General features: G+C 41.8%; 1 protein-coding gene across 4 annotated transcripts in view; it reads left to right on the forward strand.

The window, feature by feature from the left end:
• Positions 1 to 21,880, forward strand: part of LOC124043506 (collagen alpha-1(XIV) chain-like) — a 102,367-nt gene that overhangs the window by 16,298 nt on the left and 64,189 nt on the right. For all 4 annotated transcript variants that reach the window (XM_046362173.1, XM_046362174.1, XM_046362177.1 and 1 more), the window contains 8 exons: positions 9,351 to 9,503; positions 9,828 to 9,947; positions 10,224 to 10,388; positions 10,709 to 10,870; positions 11,469 to 11,756; positions 13,457 to 13,602; positions 15,490 to 15,619; positions 21,682 to 21,821. In XM_046362173.1, the coding sequence (XP_046218129.1) occupies positions 9,351 to 9,503; positions 9,828 to 9,947; positions 10,224 to 10,388; positions 10,709 to 10,870; positions 11,469 to 11,756; positions 13,457 to 13,602; positions 15,490 to 15,619; positions 21,682 to 21,821 (1,304 nt within the window). The remainder of the gene's footprint in view (positions 1 to 9,350; positions 9,504 to 9,827; positions 9,948 to 10,223; positions 10,389 to 10,708; positions 10,871 to 11,468; positions 11,757 to 13,456; positions 13,603 to 15,489; positions 15,620 to 21,681; positions 21,822 to 21,880) is intronic.

Genomic DNA, 21,880 nt, shown 5'->3' on the forward strand with positions numbered 1-21,880 from the left:
AGGACAACTGAGCTTTTTAGGAATATGCAGATTTAAAGAGGAGTCTGTAATTTGCTTTCTAATGATAATGATATTTTCCTCAAAGAAGTTCATGAATTTATTACAGCTGAAGTGAAAGCCATCCTCTCTTGGGGAATGCTGCTTTTTAGTTAGCTTTGCGACAGTATCAAAAATCAATTTTGGATTGTTCTTATTTTCCTCAATTAGGTTGGAAAAATAGGATGATCGAGCAGCAATGAGGGCTCTTCGATACTGCACGGTACTGTCTTTCCAAGCTAGTCGGAAGACTTCCAGTATGGTGTGGCGCCATTTCTTCAGAGCTCGTGTATTTTCTCTATACCAGGAGCTAGTTTCTTATGACAAATGTTTTTAGGGGTGCAACTGTATCTAGGGTATTGTGCAATGTTAAATTGAGTTCCCCAGTTAGGTGGTTAACTGATTTTTGTCCTCTGACGTCCTTAGGTAGGCCGTGGGAGTCTGGAATGGCATCAAGGAATCTTTCGGTTGTCTGATAATTTATAGCAGGACTTTTGATGCTCCTTAGTTGGGGTCTGAGCAGATTATTTGTTGCGATTGCAAACGTAATAAAATGGTTTGGCCGATAGTCCAGGATTATGAGGAAAAACATTAAGATCCACAACATTTATTCCATTGGACAAAACTAGGGCCAGAGTATGACTGTGGCAGTGAGTCGGTCCAGAGACATGTTGGACAAAACCCACTGAATCGATGATGGCTCCGAAAGCCTTTTGGAGTGGGTCTGTGGAATTTTCCATGTGAATATTAAAGTCACCAAAAATTAGAATATTATCTGCTATGACTACAAGGTCCGATAGGAATTCAGGGAACTCAGTGAGGAATGCTGTATATGCCCAGGAGGCCTTTAAACAGTAGCTATAAAAAGTGATTGAGTAGGCTGCATAGATTTCATGACAAGAATCTCAAAAGATGAAAACGTTTTTTTTTTTTGTAAATTGAAATTTGCTATCATAAATGTTACGACATTTGTGGGATGCGCAGGGGATATGGTCACTAGTGTAACCAGGAGGTGAGGCCTCATTTAACACAGTAGATTCACCAGGCTTAAGCCATGTTTCAGTCAGGCCAATCACATCAAGATTATGATCAGTGATTAGTTCATTGACTATAACTGCCTTGGAAGTGAGGGATCTAACATTAAGTAGCCCTAAATTGTGATGTGATTTCAAAGGCGAACACTGCCATGTTTAGTTTTGCCCAACCTAGGTTGAGGCACAGACACGGTCTCAATGGGGATAGCTGAGCTGACTCCACTGACTGTGCTTGTGGCAGACTCCACTAAGCTGGCAGGGCTGGCTAACAGCCTGCTGCCTTGCCTGCACCCTATTTCATTGTGGAGCTAGGGGAGTTAGAGCCCTGTCTATGTTCGTAGATTAGATGAGAGCACCCCTCCAGCTAGGATAGGGTCCGTCACTCCTCAACAGGCCAGGCTTGGTCCTGTTTGTGGGTGAGTCCCAGAAAGAGGGCTAATTATCTACAAATTATATATTTTGGGAGGGGCAGAAAATAGTTTTCAACCAGCGATTGAGTTGTGAGAGCTCATCACTCCCCCTAACTGGGAGGGGGCCAGAGACAATTACTCGATGCCGACACATCTTTCTAGCTGATTTACACGCTGAAGCTATGTTGCGCTTGGTGACCTCTGACTGTTTCATCCTAACATAATTTTTTCCGACCTGGATAACAATATCCCTGTACTCTCTACACTCGCCAGTTTTAGCTTTAGCCAGCACCATTTTCAGATTAACCTTAACGTCAGTAGCCCTGCCCCCTGGTAAACAGTGTATGATTGCTGGATGATTCGTTTTAAGTCTAATGCTGCGGGTAATGGAGTCGCCAATGACTAGGGTTAATGGTGGGAGGCTTCGGCGTCTCAGACACCGTAACAGGAGGAGTAAAGAACAGAGAAGGCTCAGCCTCTGACTCTGACTCGCTGCTTAATGGGGAGAACCGGTTGAAAGTTTCTGTCAGCTGAATGAGCGACACCGGTTGAGCATTCCTAAAGCATTTCCCTCCAGAAGACATGAGAAAGTTGTCCGGCTGCGGGGACCGTGCGAGGAGATTTATACCAACGTTACTATCTGTACTTACTCGTGGCACAGACACTGTTTCATCCTTTCCTACACTGAAATTACCCTTGCCTAACGATTGCGTCTGAAGCTGGGCTTGCAGCTCAGCTATCCTAGCCATAAGGCGACCGTTCTCCTGTATATTATGAGTACAGCGATTGCAATTAGAAGGCATCATGTTAATGTTACTACTTAGCTGACGAACCATGTCCAGATAAAGCGTCCGGAGTGAAAAAGTTGAATGATAAAAAGTTGAGTGAGGGAAAAACAAAAAATATAAATGGTAATTAAAAAGTAAAACCGTAAAGTTGTCTGGTAGCAAAGTAAGGTTAGCAACAAAACACACAGCAGCACGTAAAAAAGTCTGCAAGTTGTGACCGGAAATGACAGCGATCAGTCAAAAAATGATGAGTGAGATAGGGATACTAGGTATACTACTTCATATTGAGACAAGCATTGCATCATTCATAGGATGGTGTTATGATAGGTTTTATAACAGTTTCATGGCCAAAAAAATACCTGGCTGGCTCGGTCAGTCAGCTTGTTGTGAAAGGAACCCGTTTACTCTATATGGCTCTAGATCAGGGATGGCCAACATTGATGGGGTTGGAGGCCACAAAAAATTCTGAACTCATCTTGAGGGGCCGCAGTGGATCGCGGGGCTGCGTACCCACATCCATACCCACACATGCAGTCAGAGTCGGCCGTAGCCTTTTGGCCAGGACCGTAGCTATTTGACCAGGACCGTAGCTTTTGACCAGGACCGTAGCTATTTGAGTGACTGTCAGTGACTGACATAACAAGAGAAAAACTGCTGATGCACAACCAATTTTCAAAATTGCACCTTGTGTATTCTACTATTGATCCGTGGACTTACAAAAGGGGAGCCGCGGGCCTCCAGTTGCCCAAACCCCCGCTCTAGCTGATGGATACATTGCATACCACTGCAAACTTACAGCATTTATTATGTACAAAATCAGCAATAAATAAACAACTCAACGCAATTTAATTTCCCCATGCTACAAAACCATGATGAATCAACAAAGCATGCCTCATCGCAGACGGATGCACTGTTCATATAGCCAAATTGAAAGTGAGCAAAAGAGGGCTGTAGCCTAGCCAGAGAGAGTCTGGGATTCCATTAATGTAAGTGCAGGCTTTACTGAGTTATGAAGCATGGAGCAAAAGCTCCATCAATGTAACTTGGCATTGAAACAGAGTCATTTGGAGGGGATAGGAATGTGACAGGTGACAGATGCTCTCAGGTGGGTAGGCAGGCACCAGTTTAAAGGCACCTAGTTAACCCCCGCCAGAGAGAAGATCCCATGTGATTACGTCCATATGGTCTGGAGGAATTGGCCTCTGTTGACCAGCATCATTCATCATTCATTACACTTTCTGAGAGGTCTCTCACACACGCACACACACACAGACACACACACACACATTCTCACTCTTAAACACAAGCACACAGGTGCTGTCACATCACCCAACACTTCCCGTCTGTTGTTAACTGTTTCTAGCGACAGAAGTGCATTTGAATATTCGCAGGATGCATCTGGCTTACAGTAATTTCCCCCGGGTTCCCACGACAACGTCTGAACGATGTCACATTGTCTGTTCTCTGGCAGATGATGCTGACAGATGTTACTTGTTAATCTTTGCTCGATCGACAGCGTGGCCCTTTCTCCATATGTTGCATCGCCTCACAATCACAAAGCCAATACCCAGAGGTGAGGTTTTACCTGTTCCACTCTGCCCCAGTCGCTGTAGTCCCATCACTCACTGGGAGGGTGGCCGTATGGCCTCTCAGCTTAACATCTTCACAAATAGGCTTATGGTATGATGAGGTATGGTGGAAATATGCAGACAGAAGGCCATACATTCTGTAGACACATTTTGGATTTTATTGAACAAAAGGCTTTGAACAAGGTGATTTTTCTGTCACAACAACCTTTATCAGGCAGAGGCTGAAGTAGATTTTAAGTTGATTCTTTTTAAAATTACCCATCGAAAGACATTAGCCTATACCTGCATTGTTTATAGAAATGTGTGAGGGAAAATCCACCTCGACCCCCTAGGGAATAATGAATGCATACACCATCCCATCACTATTAATAAGGCACTGCCCATATCTAAACCCTTACATATTTCAGCCACATATTCCAATATTCCATATACTAGTATAGAATTAAGAGACAACTAGCTTGGCTATTTTGAGGCTTGTATTTATTGCCTCTTGTCTGTGAGATGCCTGTGGGAGGGAAGCATGGAGATTCCTCATGATGGTATGGTCTGCATGATTGAATTATTCTCCTGTAAGGTGGAGCTCCTCGAAGACATCTCCTGTGAATAATGTCAACCCTATGAGATGATTAGGGTTTGATTTGCTACTGGGATATGGGGGAGGGTTGGTGTTGAGCTCCACTGGCTGATCACATCTATTATTGTCAGAGGGAGCTACAGTAGTTCGTTTGGAGTTGTTGCAGTAGTTGTAGTTGCATACATTCATGGTATATGTGACAGGATTTTATATTCTTCTTACTTTATTATTTATAGGAATAAATGTGTGTGTGTGCGTATGTGTGCACGTGTCACTTTTGTCATAAGTAGCTTTCACTAATCCATCACTTTAAAGCTGCAATTTGTTCATACTGTAGATTAATGAGTAGACCTTTGGGGATACCTGCCTAGTGGACACACACATGTGGAATCTGCAACTGGCTTCTGCACACAACTATTTTGCCCTTTCATGTCTTTGAAGAGGAATGTTAGGCCCTTAGCTTGAGGTTATGGTGTCTTCTCTCCTCTGTGTGTAAATTACACACATTATAAATCTGGATGGGATGAGAGAAAGGTGCATGGACCAGCTTTGACATGGAGAAATGGGAACTCTTGGCTCCCTCTTCCCCTAGGCGTTACCGCAGTTGCCTTAACCCTGACACCGCCTTGGCCTTGACTGTTGACACTGTGACCCGTCAGAGCCACAAGTGCCTGAGGTTCTCCACTAATAGCTATGTTCTAAAATAATCTCTCCCTCGCCCCTTTCTCCATTCTTACTATCCAACTCTCTACTTTTCAGTATCCTTCTCTCTCGCTCTCCCCCCTATCTATCCACCTGGCTATGTTTGTTGCCCTGCTATTAAAGGCACTCAGACAATGCTCTTTCACTCAGTCCAAAATTGTTCCCTCCAATTGAATGTTCAGAAAACAGAATTCCATTTTGGGAGGTTATTTTATGAGGTTGACACACAAAGCACTTTATACTGTAAAGTTATTTGACGTTTTACTTCCTTTACTAAGGTCTATTATGATGAGATATTGATTTGTTTTCTGGTATAATCTGGAAACTGAAACTCCAGGATTGTACAGACTTGTAGGTAGACCACTCAGACTTGTAGGTAGACCACTCAGTGGTAGGTAGACCACTCTTGGTTTCGTAACATGTTCCAGCCTGGTAAAGCAGTCTTTTTATCTGGGGGATAATATTTTTATATTATATTATATTCTCTCTTTTCCAATGAAAAAGGTATGTACAACTGTTTCATTTGTGTATGTTTTGCATGGATTTGATAACTGAAACACCTTTTTGATTGTAACCATATTTAAATGATGATCTCTACATTGCCTTGATGTTCTGTACGTTCTCTCTCCCCAGAGATAATGAGCAAAACTTCCAGAAGATGTCTGTTCACCGAACTCTGAGACTAAATCTGTGTACCACTGCAGCTGTGTGCATGGAATGCTCTATGGGAAAAGTGGCATATACAGTGCCTTCAGAAAGTATTCATACCACTTGACGTATTCCACATTTTGATGTGTTACAGCCTGAATTCAAAATTGATTAAATATATTTTTCTCACCCATCTACTAACAATACCCCATAATGACAAAGTGATTTTATTTTTGCACATTTATTGAAAATGAAATACAGAAAGGTCTCACTTACATAAGTATTCACACCCCTGAGTCAAAACTTTGTAGGATCACCTTTGGCAGTGTTTACAGCAGTGCGTCTTTAAAGCCTTGTTCAGGCCTTAATGCTCAAATCAGTTTTGTTTTTTCAAATCTGTTTTGGACTACTGGCTGTCCAAACAGCAAGTTACAAGTGACCAAATTGGATTTGTGTGTGTTCAGACAGCAGTCATTTGCTGACAAGGCTATGCTAGTTGTCATAGTAACGGGGGGGTGTACAGTGGTGTAGGTTGATTGGTGGTGGTGCTCATGCTTCCTGTCACTCAGAAGTTATGCAGCGGGGCTTCCTGAGTGGCGCAGCGGTCTAAGACACTGCATCACACTGCTAGAGGCATTACTACAGACCTGGGTTCATTCCCGGGCTGTGCCACAACCGGGCCGTGGCCGGCAGTCCCATAGGACGGCGCACAATTGGCCCAGCGTGGTCCGGGTTAGGCTGGTGGGGCTTTACTTGGCTCATCTCGCTCTAGTGACTCCTTGTGGCGCGCTGACTCCTGTCGCCAGTTGAACGGTGTTTCCTCCGGCACATTGGTGCTGGCGGGTGTTAAGGAGCGCAGTTAGGTGGTTCATGTTTTGGAGGATGCATGACTTCGTCGAGCCCGTTGGGGAGTTGCAGCGATGAGACAAGATGGAAAATTGGGGAGAAAAGGCCACTTTTAAAGCCTCAAAAGGATAAGGATCCAACTTTCAAAACGAGTCCAAGCTAGTTAACTATTTAGCTTTCTAGCACATTCACTGATTTGTTTGTAAAAATTACAAGCTAGGTAGCTACCACATGTTCTTTTCTAACTGTCAACAGAGTAACCTAGCTAGTAAGCAACAAGATATGCCAAATAACAGTCTATAAACCACTTGATGGCAAATAATCAGATGGCCAGGAATCAGATTTGTACCTGAGCTTCATGGGTGGTTTGAAATGTGGCCTGATATATCAGATTCCATGTGCTTTCTGGCTATTCAGACTGCAGGAAAAGTAACAGATTCTAATTAGATATGCAAATAAATAGGATTTGAGTCACTTCAAACTGCCAATGTAAACACGGCATTAGAGCTTTCCACACCTGGATTGTGTAGCATTTGCCCATTATTATTTACCCAAATTGTCAAGCTCTGTCAAATTGGTTGTTAATCATTGCTAGACAACCACATTTATGTCTTGCCATAGATTTTCAAGTAGATTTAAGTCAAAACAGTAACTCGGCCACATTCATTGTCTTCTTGGTAAAAACTCTAGTGTATATTTGGCCATGTGTTTTAGGTTATGGACCTGCTGAAAGGTAAATTCATCTCCCAGTGTCTGGTGGAAAGTAGACTGAACCAGGTTTTCCTCTATGATTTTGCCGGTGCTTAGCTCCATTACGTTTATTTTTTATCCTGAAAAACTCCCCAGTCCTTAACGATTACAAGCATACCCATAACATGACGCAGCCTTCACTATACTTGAAATATGCAGAGTGGTACTCAGTAATGTGTTGTATTGGATTTACCCCATAACACTTTATATTCAGGACAAAAAGTTAATTGCCTTGACACATTCTTTTCAGTATTACTTTAGTCCCTTGTTACAAACAGGATGCATGTTTTGGAATATTTTTATTCCGTATAAGGCTTCTTTCTTTTCACTGTCAATTAGGTTAGTTTTGTAGAGTAACTATTCTGGTGTTGATCCATCCTTTTTTTCCCTATCACTGCCATTAAACAAACTATTTTAAAGTCACCATTGGCCTCATGGTGAAATCAATGAGCTGTTTCCTTCAATTCCGGTAACTTAGTTAGTAATGACGCCTGTATCTTTGTAGTGACTGGGTGTTATGATACACCATCCAATGTGTAAATAATAACTTCACCATGCTCAAAGAGATATTCAATGTCTGCTTTTGTAAATGTTTTACCCATCTACCAATAGGTGCCTTTCTTTGCGAGGCATTGGAAACCTCCCTGGTCTTTGTGGTTCAAATCCACTGCTCGATTGATGGACCTTACAGATAATTGTATGTGTGGGGTACAGAGATGAGGTAGTCATTAAAAAATCATGTTAAACACTATTATTGCACACAGAGTGAGTCTGTGGAACTTATTATGTGACTTGTTAAGCATGTATTTACTCCTGACCTTGTTTAGGCTTGATATAACAAAGGGGTTGAATACTTATTGACTCAAGACATTCAAGCTTTTCGTTTCTAATCAAATCTGTAATAAAAAAAGTTAAAAACATAAATATACTTTGAAATGATGGGGTGTTGTTTGTAGGCCAGTGACAAAATACATCTAAATTTAATACATTTTCAAATTCAGGCTGTAACAATGTGGAAAAAGTCAAGGGGTGTGAATACTTTCCGAAGGCACTATACCATTCAGAATCTGAAATCAATCATTGTAATCCACCATAAAGGGTTATGGAATGTTGGATCACTTTTACAGTATTTTGCTTTTAATCAATAAACTTCTGCCCTTTTCTTATTTGTGTCTTTGCTGGTCACACAATTTCACAATTTTCACACACACACATCAGTTTGTATAGGAGAAATATACTGTACAACAAAAATAATAATCTTGATTCCGGGTATATTATTTATTGCCTAACAGTTTTCTGAACTGTGAAAGTCAAGAGTTTTTTCCTGAACTTAAGATACATAAGCATATTCAATGCAGGTTTGTGCATATCCTGCAGAAACCTTCTGAATCCACACAGAGAGTTCTGGGTCAATGCTTTTCCCTCACACTGAGTGTGTTGGATCAGGATAATAGCGCATTGCTGTCATGTCTGTTTGTGCTCTAATGACAGGCCTGTCTCTACTTAAATGGATTGGCACAGATTGTGAGAGGAGGCATAATGAGATATATTATTATGTGAAAGGCTATGTAGCAAAGTGTTGAAATAAAATGTCACCTAATTAAGGCATATTTTCTTTCATTGACTGGGTGTATTCGTAAGCACCAGAATAATTTAGCATCAATTATACTCTAAATTGTCCTTCAGGGAATTTTGTGGGAAAATGGTTTGAAATGAATAAACAACTGTTTTGGACCTAAGCTGCACTTCAAATAATGAAAAATGAATTTAGAAAAATCATGATAACATTTTAATTATTTGATTCAGTTTACCTGTATTTAATCAATTCCTCTCTTCAGTGATCTTACTTTCCCCTTTATGCTACAGTAGTGGTGTGTTGTGCATTCTTGTGTTTTATCTAGGTTAATGTTTTAATGCTTTGTCATTAGTATGTTTGTATTAACAGATTTGGTCTGTATTTCTTTCCTTTACAGAGCAGTTCATGTGTAAGACCCCGGCCATTGCAGATATTGTGATCCTGGTGGACGGATCATGGAGTATCGGACGGATAAACTTCCGTCTGGTCCGCATGTTCCTGGAGAATCTGGTTAGCGCCTTTCATGTGGAGTTTGACAAGACACGGATAGGTGAGGAAACAATCTGTCATCTATTCTACTGGTTTCTTTATCATCATCATCATCATCGGTGATGTTTTTTCCCTATCATTGTCATCATCATTATAATTATGAGAAAGCAGTATTGCTAAAGTGCTCATGATTAGATGGTGATAGCCAATTAGCCATATGGCCATGGCCATAATCTGTCTATTCCACCCACTGGAGTCACAGGTACTGTAGTTTCTGTGTTGTCGTGTTGCTGTGTTTCATCTGGGTAATAAATGATTATCGTCAGTACAATAATGGAGTGTGAATGTGTGTTGAGAGAAGCTCATAGTGTTACCCTGTTCACAGGTCTGGCCCAGTACAGTGGTGACCCCAGGATGGAGTGGCACCTGAACACTTTCACCACCAAAGAAGCAGTCATCGACGCTGTGAAGAACCTGCCCTACAAAGGAGGGAACACATTGACGGGTACTAGAAAATAATCCTTTCGTCCTCTGTACTCTGTAATACTACTGAACTCCACATAATACACATTACCCACCTGGCACAAATTACGTTCATTATTTTATTCTACCACATTGTATTAGATGTCCCGATAACATGATTCATCTGTTTTCCATGACATTTTGAGATTTAGACAGGTAACCCAATAATCTAACAAAGATGCTAATACTGTATATGACACTCCTCAAGAACCGCTGTGTATGCAGGAGTTAGACAGTATGCTGATATTCTTCTATCTAGGTCTTGCATTGACGTACATCCTGGAGAACAGTTATAAACCTGAGTCCGGATCCAGGGCCGGCGTTCCCAAAATTGGAATCCTGATCACAGATGGGAAGTCTCAAGACGATGTCAGACCCCCGGCTCAGAGTCTGAGAGAGGCGGGAATAGAGCTGTTTGCCATTGGTATGAGACAAAGCCTCATCTTAGTTTTCTCTAAATGCTCATATATTTCTGTAGTTAAAGGGATAGCTTGAATGCAGATGCACTTTTCTTGACGGATGGAGGACAATCTTTCACCTTTAACATTTATATTTATGAAAACTGGTTTGAGTGTGAAGCCACGTGTTCTGACACATGCTCAGTGTAATGATATGAAATCTAGAGATGTCTCATTCTACTCATCCTGATCATCTTTCCCTCTCTTAATGTCGGTATCTCTCTCTCGCGCGCTTTCTCTCTCCCCCTTTTCCTCCTTCACGCTCTCTACCTCTTTCTCTGCAAAGGTGTAAAGAACGCCGATGAGAAAGAGCTGAAAGCCATCGGCTCACCTCCAGAGGAGACGCATGTCTACAACGTGGCCGACTTCAGCGTCATGAGCTCTATCGTGGAGCGTCTGACCAGGACCGTCTGTGACCGGGTCGAACAGCTCGACAAAGCCATCAAAGGTGAGTCCGATTCAAGAAGAGTAGTAGATTCAGAAAAGAGAATTGAGAAGGTTAAATCCAGACCTGGGTTCAAGTACATGTGTATTTCAGGATCTGCTATTTAAAATCTGTGGTTATGAGTATTTTCAAATGCACAACCCAAAACAAGTACTTCTATTTGAGTCATTAATTGAATGGTTATTTGTAAAAACCAAATAGTCTACCAAAATATATTTGACAGTATTTTCAAATACTTATTTCAAATACTATTTTCAAATACCTGGGTTAAATGCATGGCAGTATATTTTAATATTTTCAAATACTTTTCAAGTTTATTTCCAAATACATTAAAATATACTTGTCTTTTCTACAAAAATCTATCTGAATACCTACTTCGAATGTATGTGAAAGTAATTGAGATATTTGGAACAGTATTTGAACCCAGGTCTGGTTACATCACAGGTGAGCATTATAGACATTTAGTCATATAGTATCCCTTTTTACAAACAAACAGTGTTTGAAATGTGTCACTTCAGCCATTTTGGAAAAATCCACATGAAAACAAACAAATCCATCCTCTCACCCTTTCTCTTTCTTCACCCACCCTACATTGTCTCAGGCGACAGAGGCCCAGAAGTCACCATGACCTCTCCCAGTGGCCTGGTGACCTCAGAGGTGACAGCCAGGAGTTTCCGGGTGTCGTGGACCCACGCCCCAGGGACGGTGGAGAAGTACCGGGTGGTGTACTACCCTGCCAGTGGGGGCCAGCCCGAAGAGAAGGTAGTGCAGGGCACAGTGGACACAGTGGTGCTCAACTACCTCCTCTCCCTGACTGAGTACCAGGTGGCCGTGTTCGCCATCTACGCCAGCTCAGCTAGCGAGGCCCTCCGAGGCAGCGCTACCACGTGTAAGTCTAGTTACAAAACTGAATCTCATCTGATTTAGTGAGGGCTAGAAGTTGATGAAGGACAAAGAAATCCCCTTGGATATCTGTGAATACTAAGTACACAAATTACCTTAAAGGGGTTAAAAGGGGTGGTGAGTAACCTACCACTGTCAGACTGACATACAGATGGAGGAGGAAGAAAGACAATTTACGCCATCCAGTAATGCTGTAAATGCTCTCACTTTTGGAGCGCTTAAGTATCCCGTATTGCATTTAGGCCTATATTTATGTATTTCTATAGACCGGTAATTTAAGGGAGGGGATGTGGCCACTCTCGGCCAAACAGGTTAACAGGAATGGAGATTACTTTGCTGTGTGAATTGTGAGTTATGCCTGTTGATTTAATTGTTTACAATTTGACTTTTGTTTCTCCATTTACCATGTTACAAAACTGGTTAGCAAACCTACTCTCTTAGAAAAAAGGGTTCCAAAAGGGTTATTCAGCTGTACCCATAGGAGAACCTTTTGAAAAACCCTTTTTAGTTTCAGATAGAACCCTTTTGGGCCCCTATGTAGAAAGTTATGTGAAAGGGTTCTTTATCGAACCCAAAAGGGTTCTACCTGGAACCAGAAGGGTTATGCCTGGAACCAAAAGGATAATACCTATAACCAAAAGGGTTATACCTGGAACCAAAAGGGTTATACCTGGAACCAAAAGGGTTATACCTGGAACCAAAAGGATAATACCTGGAACCAAAAGGGTTATATCTGGAACCAAAAAGGGTTTTCAAAGGGTTATCCTATGGGGAGAGCTGAAGAACCATTTTAAGTTCTTGATAGCATCTTATTTTCTAAGTGCATATAAACTCTGGCCAATCAAGGGAAGCTAAGACATACTAACAAGTCTGTAACCTTTGAGTCGAGGTAAGCGAACAGGGTGTTGTATGTCTTTGTCCCTAGTGGAGACAGCATAGCCTACTCACCAGGGTCCAGGGAGAGTTCAGTCGGGACTCTGTAGTCGGCCAGCCCAAGCAGGTTATTAGGTTCAAATGGTGACAAAGATAATAGTATAAAGAAATATTTTAATAAATAAAAAAAGACATGCCAAACAAAGGAAAAGTATTCAGACACAAATGGTAAAACCCTGCCTGGTCAGGAGGCTACTCCCAATCAGCGTCTCAGCTAGATAATCACTCCTACCTGTGATCAATCACTCCCTACCGGCACTCCAAGCACCTGGCCCGGCTGCTGCAGGGATACAAAGAGGGAAAATGGACTGCTAACTGTGTCCTAACCTCCTCCCTACCTCTAACCCCTGATTAGACAGAACAGGGCTGGAGCAAAAACCTGCATATGCAGTAGGTAAATATTTCATTGTTAGTCTGCACCTGTTGTTTACAAAGCATGTGATGAATAAAATGTGATTTTATCTGAGCTCTCCATGAAGAGGGTTTTGCTAACACTGGTCTACTGGTCTAAGTCATGTCCTAGTCTTAACCCTGTGGGAACTCTGTGTGACCTCTGTGTGACCCATATAAATAAAATTACTAGAACAGGCTGAAGCCCCTCTGACCTCAGCAACTTGACTGCACCCTCATGGGTACACTCAATTTGATTGATATGGAATTGTAATCCTAAACGTTGACTTGAATGTTGTTGCATGTTCTAGTAATTCTATGTTGTCACCCATATATGACCTATGTGACCCTTGTGTGTTACAGTGGCCCTGCCCACGGTGAACAACCTGGAGCTGTTTGACATCACCCACAACACCATGAGGGCCCGCTGGAGGGTCGCAGAGGGGGCTTCTGGCTTCATGATCCTCTATGCCCCGCTGACCGAGGGAGACGACGCCGATGAGAAGGAGGTGATAAAAAGGAGACAGAAGGGAGGATAGAGAAAGGAGGATGAGAAAATGAGAGAGAAGAGGAATGAGATGGTAAAATAAAGACAGAGTGGAGGAAAAAAGACTGTCAGAAAGAAAAGGAAAGAAGACAGATGGAGAGGGAGAGAGAAGAGGATGTAAGATATGGAGTGGTTACATTTAAATACAGAGGAAAGTAAAGAAGTAGTAAGAGAGGGAATTTAGACTCAAAGCAAGGAAATATTTAGAAGACACTCTAACTCAGTGGTCGCCAACCTTTTCTGAGTCAAAATGCAAGCCTAGATTTACTGCTCCAATTTTTTTTGTAACCCTATGCAACATTAACCAACTAAAAATGGAATGTTTTGTGCAGTAGACTATAGGCCCAATACATTATCACTGCATATTGGCTACACTTGAATTGCCCTGCCAATGTTGTTCTTCTTAGAGGTTTTGAAATTATCTAAAATAAATTGTAGGTATATGATCACACTGGTAATAGATAATGTGTTGTATTACTTGAGGCACAGCTTAGTGAGCATAATAATGTGTTTTTTTATTTACTGGACTGATGGCCTGCATCTGATGGTCAGTCTGAGGGGAGGGAGCAGCGGTGAGGCTGTCTATCACTCGACTCACCATCCCTCCTCACTCCCTCACTCCGCTGAGAAAAAAGAGGACACAGTCTTCCTGATGGCCAAACTTAAGTCGCACTGCATTATTTCTGCCTCATGCACCAATTCATGGTGTTTCTCCTATGACCAGAGAAGTGAAATATTCCTCGATATGAAAAAATACACAAGCCGCTAATAATAACAACGCAAGTTTATGGAAACACCTTGCTGTACTTATTGATTGCAGCTGCAGTGCTGGTTGTAGCGTGAGTGGAAGTAGCGACGGTGCATTTTATGGCTTATAAAACTATTGAACAAAGTGTTGACAGTGCTGAATAACAACTTAATCATGAACTTAGTCATACAAACAGCAAGTCTCTAGTCATGACTTTAACATTTTAGAAATCTCACATGATCAACTTTGCTGTGCGTTCGAAGCTATGGTGCTATGGTGCGAGGAAACTGTGCAGACACGGTGATCTGAGCTATCTGATTGGCCAGGTGTAGGCCTATAGGTGCACTTGATTTACTCTCTGGGCCTGCCAGGTATGTTCTACCTTCAGACACATGAAATGGTTCATAACCTTTTTCTCTTGCTAGGGCTGCTGAATCAAGTGCACCTATTATTAACAGCACAAAACGAAGAAAAAAATAGGAACGCAGGGCTTTATAGTTGTTTTTCTTACATAAATGTTTGGTGATCGACTAGGAATGGCTTGGAGATCGACCAGTTGGTGACCACTGCTCTAACTAGTGCAATGGAAAGGGGGAGGTGAGATGGAGAGGGAGAGAGAAGTTCCTCCACCCAACAAATTCCACCCATCCTGTTAGTGCTCATTAAAAAATAACACTCTCTAGGCACAGTCATCAGTTCGGGTTCACAGTTTCACTTGCTCAGCCTGTTGGGGCACAACACTTGAATCCTTTTTCAAATAAAGTTATACTTGCTGTTGTCGATCAATTCAGACAGGTTTTAAGTGCATATCTCAGTTGTATAGTTAAATGATGCAGCCTCTAGCTAGATTAGCATAAAACGAAAATAATTCGAGGGCAGAATGCTCCATTCTCTAAAAAGCAGTTATTTCACACTCTTATGTATCACGTCTGGCTGGCTGGCTCGCTGCCACTTTATCTGGCTGTCTGACCATCTTGCCCTCGTCTGTTTGATGCTTGATTCTGTCTTCATCAACCCCCTGTATATATCTTGCTCCTTTGCCAACTTCTCTGTTTACCTGTCTGTCACCTTGTCTAAGGTCTCTGATGACTGTTTGTACAGGTGAAAGTGGCTGAGACGGTGAACGAAGTGGAACTGGAGAACCTGACCCCAGACACAGAGTACACAGTGACGGTGTACGCCATGTACGGAGAGGAGGCCAGTGACCCTATGACCAGTCAGGAGACCACGCGTGAGTAACCGCCTCATACACACTGCATAAGCAGGCACACACACACATGACAATTCCAGAAACACTGAGCTACCCGTAAGAAAACAGGTGTGTCGCTTGTAACAACATGAGTAGATAAAGCTGTCGTAATAAATGTAAATCTCTATTAGAACATGAGATGGATATCTACCGGCTGAGCATGAGATATTTACTGTAGGTGTTTAGATGTTTGGTTAGCCATCAGGCCTAGTGAATTTGCATACTTCTGCCTGTATCTTGAATGAGCGATATCAAGCCCTGGCAAGCTTTAGAACAAGACCGAACGAACAGGCTGCCAAAACAATGGTGTTTGTGCTGATTTGACATTTCAGAGCTATTTGGGGGCATCATGTTAGTGTTGAAGTTGACAATCTGTCAGTCACCACTTTGCTAATTAATGTGTTATTATCTTTCTTTGAACGTTCGTAAGGGAGATGTCATGACATGTACTGTAGATATACAGTTATAGTCGGAAGATTACATACACTTAGGTTGGTGTCATAAAACTTGTTTTTCAACCAATCCACAAATTTCTTGTTAACAAACTATAGTTTTGGCAAGTCGGTTAGGACATCTACTTTGTGCATGACACAAGTCATTTTTCCAACAATTGTTTACAGACAGATTATTTCACTTATAATTCATTGTATCACAATTCCAGTGGGTCAGAAGTTTACATACACAAAGTTGACTGTGCCTTTAAACAGCTTGGAAAATTCCAGAAAATTATGTCATGGCTTTAGAAGCTTTTGATAGGCTAATTGACATAATTTGAGTCAATTGGAGGTGTACCTGTGGATTTATTTCAAGGCCTACCACCAAACTCAGTGCCTCTTTGTTTGACATCATGGGAAAATCTTAAGAAATCAGCCAAGACCTCAGAGAAAAAATTGTAGACCTCCACAGGTCTGGTTCATCCTTGGGAGTAATTCCAAACGCCTGAAGGTACCACGTTCATCTATACAAACAATAGTACGCAAGTATAATCACCATGGGACCACGCAGCCGTCATACCGCTCAGGAAGGTGATGCGTTCTGTCTCCTAGAGATTAACGTACTTTGGTGCGAAAAGTGCAAATCAATCCCAGAACAACAGCGGAGGACCTTGTGAAGATGCTGGAGGAAACAGGTACAAAAGGATCTATATCCACAGTAAAACAAGTCCTATATCGACATAACCTGAAAGGCCGCTCAGCAAGGAAGAAGCCACTGCTCCAAAACCGCCATAAAAAAAGCCAGACTACGGTTTGCAACTGCACATGGGAACAAAGATCGTACTTTTTGGAGAAATGTCCTCTGGTCTGATGAAGCAAAAATAGAATGGTTTGGCTATAATGACCATCATTATGTTTGGAAGAAAAAGGGGGAGGCTTGCAAACCAAAGAACACCATTCCAACCGTGAAGCACAGGGGTGGCAGCATCATGTTGTGGGGGTTCTTTGCTGCAGGGGGGACAAAATAGATGGCTTCATGAGGCAGGAAAATTATGTGGATATATTGAAGCAACATCTCAAGACATCAGTCAGGAAGTTAAAGCTTGGTCGCAAATGGACAAGCATACTTCCAAAGTTGTGGCAAAATGGCTTCAGGACAACAAAGTCAAGGTATTGGAGTGGCCATCACAAAGCCCTGACCTCAATCCCATAGAACTTTGTGGGCTGAACTGAAAAAGTGTGTGCGAGCAAGGAGGCCTACAAACCTGATTCAATTACACCAGCTCTGTTAGGAGGAATGGGCCAAAATTCACCCAACTTATTGTGGGAAGGTTGATGAAGGCTACCCAAAACATTTGACCCAAGTTAAACAATTTAAAGGCAAAGCTACCAAATACTAATTGAGTGTATGTAAACTTCTGAACCACTGGGAATGTGTGGAAATAAATAAAAGCTGAAATAAATCGTTCTCTCTACTATTATTCTGGCATTTCACATTCTTAAAATAAAGTGGTGATCCTAATTGACCTAAGACAGGGAATTTGTATTAGGATTAAATATCAGGAATTGTGAAAAACTGAGTTTAAATGTATTTGTTAAGGTGTATGTAAACTTCCAACTTCAACTGTATGTGTCGTTCCAGGAAATGAGTGCCTTTTGCATCCCTTTGATATTTTAAGTAGAAATTGTGCACCCATATTACATTTGACAAAACTGCTATATTGAATGAAGTGTCCTTTAATATAGACCACATGGAGAATTCAATCAATCAGATTTTTTATATGAATAAAGACTTGCTAAAGTGCCAAAATTCAGCATTCTGACATGTCCCTCCATGCACCCTCTGTCACTTCTAGGAAGATATAAACCCCCTTAACACCATAATTACTCCACGTTTTCACCGTCATTGTAAAGCCCTAGATATTTTGTTGATTTAACAAAGTCATTTCTGAAGATTATTATTTATTTAATGTGATTGATTAGTGATTAATTTACATGTGTCCTTCATTTCAACCCTGTTACGTGAACCGAAGTCTCGTTTTAATATTGTGAAACTATTCATTAATTTTTTTTAAAGAAACATTGAACATCTAATAGTCAAATCATTTTGTTAAAGGAGGTGAGCTGGATATATTGTTTTTGTCAATTTTCTAGTGTTTTGTAGTGGAAAACAGCCGGTCAAGCATAACACATCAACCCTTGTAGTGGAAAACAGCCGGTCGAGCATAACACATCAACCCTTGTAGTGGAAAACAGCCGGTCGAGCATAACACATCAACCCTTGTAGTGGAAAACAGCCGGTCGAGCATAACACATCAACCCTTGTAGTGGAAAACAGCCGGTCGAGCATAACACATCAACCCTTGTAGTGGAAAACAGCCGGTCGAGCATAACACATCAACCCTTGTAGTGGAAAACAGCCGGTCGAGCATAACACATCAACCCTTGTAGTGGAAAACAGCCGGTCGAGCATAACACATCAACCCTAGATAGACTGGCAAGAAATGTTTTAACAATTTAATTTGTTTTGTAAAACTTACATTCAATTGCCACTCCCTGTTTCACACATCAAGTTTCCATTCCACCTGTCACAATAGGATTTATGGCTGAGTTAAGATGAAATTGTCACCCTTGTTACGGTCAACCCAGTTACATTATTTGGCACTTAATAGGCACTTATTATAGTCATTTTTTGTATGTAACCTCTTGAGATGGGAAAACATGTTTTTTATTAAGTTGAACATGTGCCCTTTATGACAGAATGTTAAAATATAGTAAAATCAAAAGTTTTTTGGGGACCAAGTTATACTTCTCAAAAGGCACGGAATGGGTGGAACGACCCTTACAGAGACTTAAAAACAGTTTCGAAAATAGTTGTCCTTACACGTTTTGTCTGTTTTAAGGCTACAGGATAGTGCCTTAAAGGGATAGTTCACTCAAAATAAAACTTTGTTGGATGTGGTGTAGATCCAGCCTATATGTCTCAACCCTAATAGAATGGGAAAGATAAACACGGTCTTAAATACTGTTAGAATTGAGGTACGTAACATGATCTAAATGACATATTGTGTATTCTCAACTCATTTCAACATCTGTCCTATGTCCCACTGTTCAGCAGCCTGATGGAATGAAACTTGCCCTGCTCCTATTCTTACTGAACAGTGGGGACCCTTAATCTCCTTCCAGAGGGCAACAACTCGAAACATTGGGCAAGATTGTTGGTGGGGGTCCTCTTTGATGCGCTTGGCATTGGCCCTTGCCCATTTATCGTAGAGGCCCTGAAGCCCCTTGCACTGCAGCCCACAGAGCTTGGAATCCAGGTTCATAGTCTTCCTGGGGACACCTTTATGCGCCACTGACAGCCCTCTGTACCAGACCAGGAACAGAAAGTCAGCACACTCTCTATACGACAAGTGTAGTAGTTGGAGAGTATCCAGGTGTTGACATTTCAGTTGTCTCAGTCTGCGCAGGAGTTGTTGCCACTTTTTATTGATGTTCTGGGTGTTGGCATTAAACGAGAGTGTGCTGTCCATGATGATTGCCAGCCACTGGGGAAAAACTGGTTGAATCAATGTTGTTTCCACGTCATTTCAACCCAAAAATTCAATGTGATGACGTTGAATCAACGTGGAAAACTGATTGGATTTGAAAAAAGTTTCTTCACACTACTTTTAACCTAATTCCAATGACATGGTGAAACTTGTTATTGATTTGACGTTGAATTCACACTAGTTGACAATTCAACCAAATGTACATCAAAACTAGATGCTGAGCTGACGTCTGTGCCCAGTGACCAGGTAAACTCCCCACTCTCTCTACCTGTTTTACCACCCAGGACTAGGTGGCTCACTGGGTCTGCCTTCCTTTCTCCTGAAATCAATGAGCAGTTATTTTGTTTTGTTGATGTTGAGTGTGAGTGTGAGGTAGTTGTTATTGCACCAGTAATGAATCCTGTTCACTTCTGTTGGGAAATGCAGTCATCTGAGAGGTCGACAACGGTGTTGTCACCTACATATTTCACTGCCAAGCAGTCCCTGTCGGAGACACTCAGATCATTGGTGTATATGGAGAATAAGACTGGGGAGATGCTAGTTCCTTGGGTGGAACCGGTAGATGAACACAGAGGAAGGGATGTTGTGTTGTTGAACTTAGTCCAGCACCCGCAAAGTAATGCTGGGGTCAATCTATAGGTAGGAAAGAAGGTGAGGCTGCATGCAGTTAAAAGCAGCGTAGAAGTCGAGGAAAAGGATGCAGTGAGCCCTCTCCAGGTGTGTCGTGGCACTGTGCAACAACGTCAGGACTGCATCCTCCACTGATCTGTTCTTCCTGTATGCAAACTGCGTTGGAATACACTACCGTTCAAAAGTTTGGGGTCACTTAGAAATGTCCTGTTTTTTGAAAGAAAAGCGTTTTTTTTTGTTCATTAAAATAACATCACATTGATCCGAAATACAGTGTAGACATTGTTCATGTTGTAAATGACTATTGTAGCTGGAAACGGCAGATTTTTTATGGAATATCTACATAGGCGTGCAGAGGTCCATTATCAGTAACCATCACTCCTGTGTTCCAATGGCATGTTGTGTTAGCTAATCCAAGATTATCATTTTAAAAGGCTAATTGATCATTACAAAACCCTTTTGCAATTATGTTAGCACAGCTGAAAACTGTTGTCCTGATTAAAGAAGCAATAAACCTGACCTTGTTTAGACTAGTTGAGTATCTGGAGCATCAGCATTTGTGGGTTCAATTACAGGGTCAAAATGCCCAGAAACAAATAACTTTATTTTGAAACTCGTCAGTCTATTCTTGTTCTGAGAAATTAAGGCTATTCCATGCGAGAAATTGCCAAGAAACTGAAGATCCTGTACAATGCTGTGTACTACTCCCTTCACAGAACAGCGCAAAGTGGCTCTAACCAGAATAGAAAGAGGATTGGGAGGCCCCGGTGCACAACTGAGCAAGAAGGCAAGTACATTAGAGTGTCTAGTTTGAGAAACAGACGCCTCACAAGTCCTCAACTGGCAGCTTCATTAAAAAGTATCCGCAAAACACAAGTCTCAACATCAACAGTGAAGAGGTGACTCTGGGATGCTGGCCTTCTAGGATATTATTTTAATGGACAAAAAATGTGTTTTTCTTTAAAAAATAAGGACATATTTAAGTGACCCCAAACTTTTGAATGATTGTGTAGATCCTTGCCAAACTTTAAAACCTTTTTCTCCAACTTTATTTCCAATTCCCTCATGAACCCAGTTCACCTTCACTGCATCCTTTTCATGCTCCCTGCGTCTATAACTAAATGCTGACCCTGATTTAAATTGAGGTGAATGAAGCGCAGCAAGAAAATCCAGGGAGTAATTCTAAGCAGGACTTCTATCCCTACCGAAAGTGAAGCTCCTTGTTAAATTTGAACTTTGCCAGAGAATGTGTTTTGTGCGCAAAAGGCCATTCTTCTGCCCTTTTGTTCCTCAGAGAGGAACTCTCAAACAAAAAGAGTCACGTCATGCAACCGGTGGAAGGGTGACTCAGGTTCTTGTGTTTAATTGCAACAATATTAGGGTTGACCTGTGAGCCGTGTTCCTGTTCTCTGCCCCACTCTTCTCCCAGTACCCCTGACCCCGGCGCGGAACCTGCGCTTCTCCAACGTCGACCACAGCTCTGCCAGACTCACCTGGGAGGCGACGTCCAAGAAGGCCAACGGTTACCGCATCATGTACGTCAAGACCAATGGAGTGCAGACCAATGAGGTGAGTGCTCACAGCACTTGGCCAATAACGTAGCTGGACTTTAAGCCCATGAATAGATT

Source organism: Oncorhynchus gorbuscha, linkage group LG09 (genome assembly GCF_021184085.1).
Source record: "Oncorhynchus gorbuscha isolate QuinsamMale2020 ecotype Even-year linkage group LG09, OgorEven_v1.0, whole genome shotgun sequence".
Classification (NCBI taxonomy): Eukaryota; Metazoa; Chordata; class Actinopteri; order Salmoniformes; family Salmonidae; genus Oncorhynchus; species Oncorhynchus gorbuscha.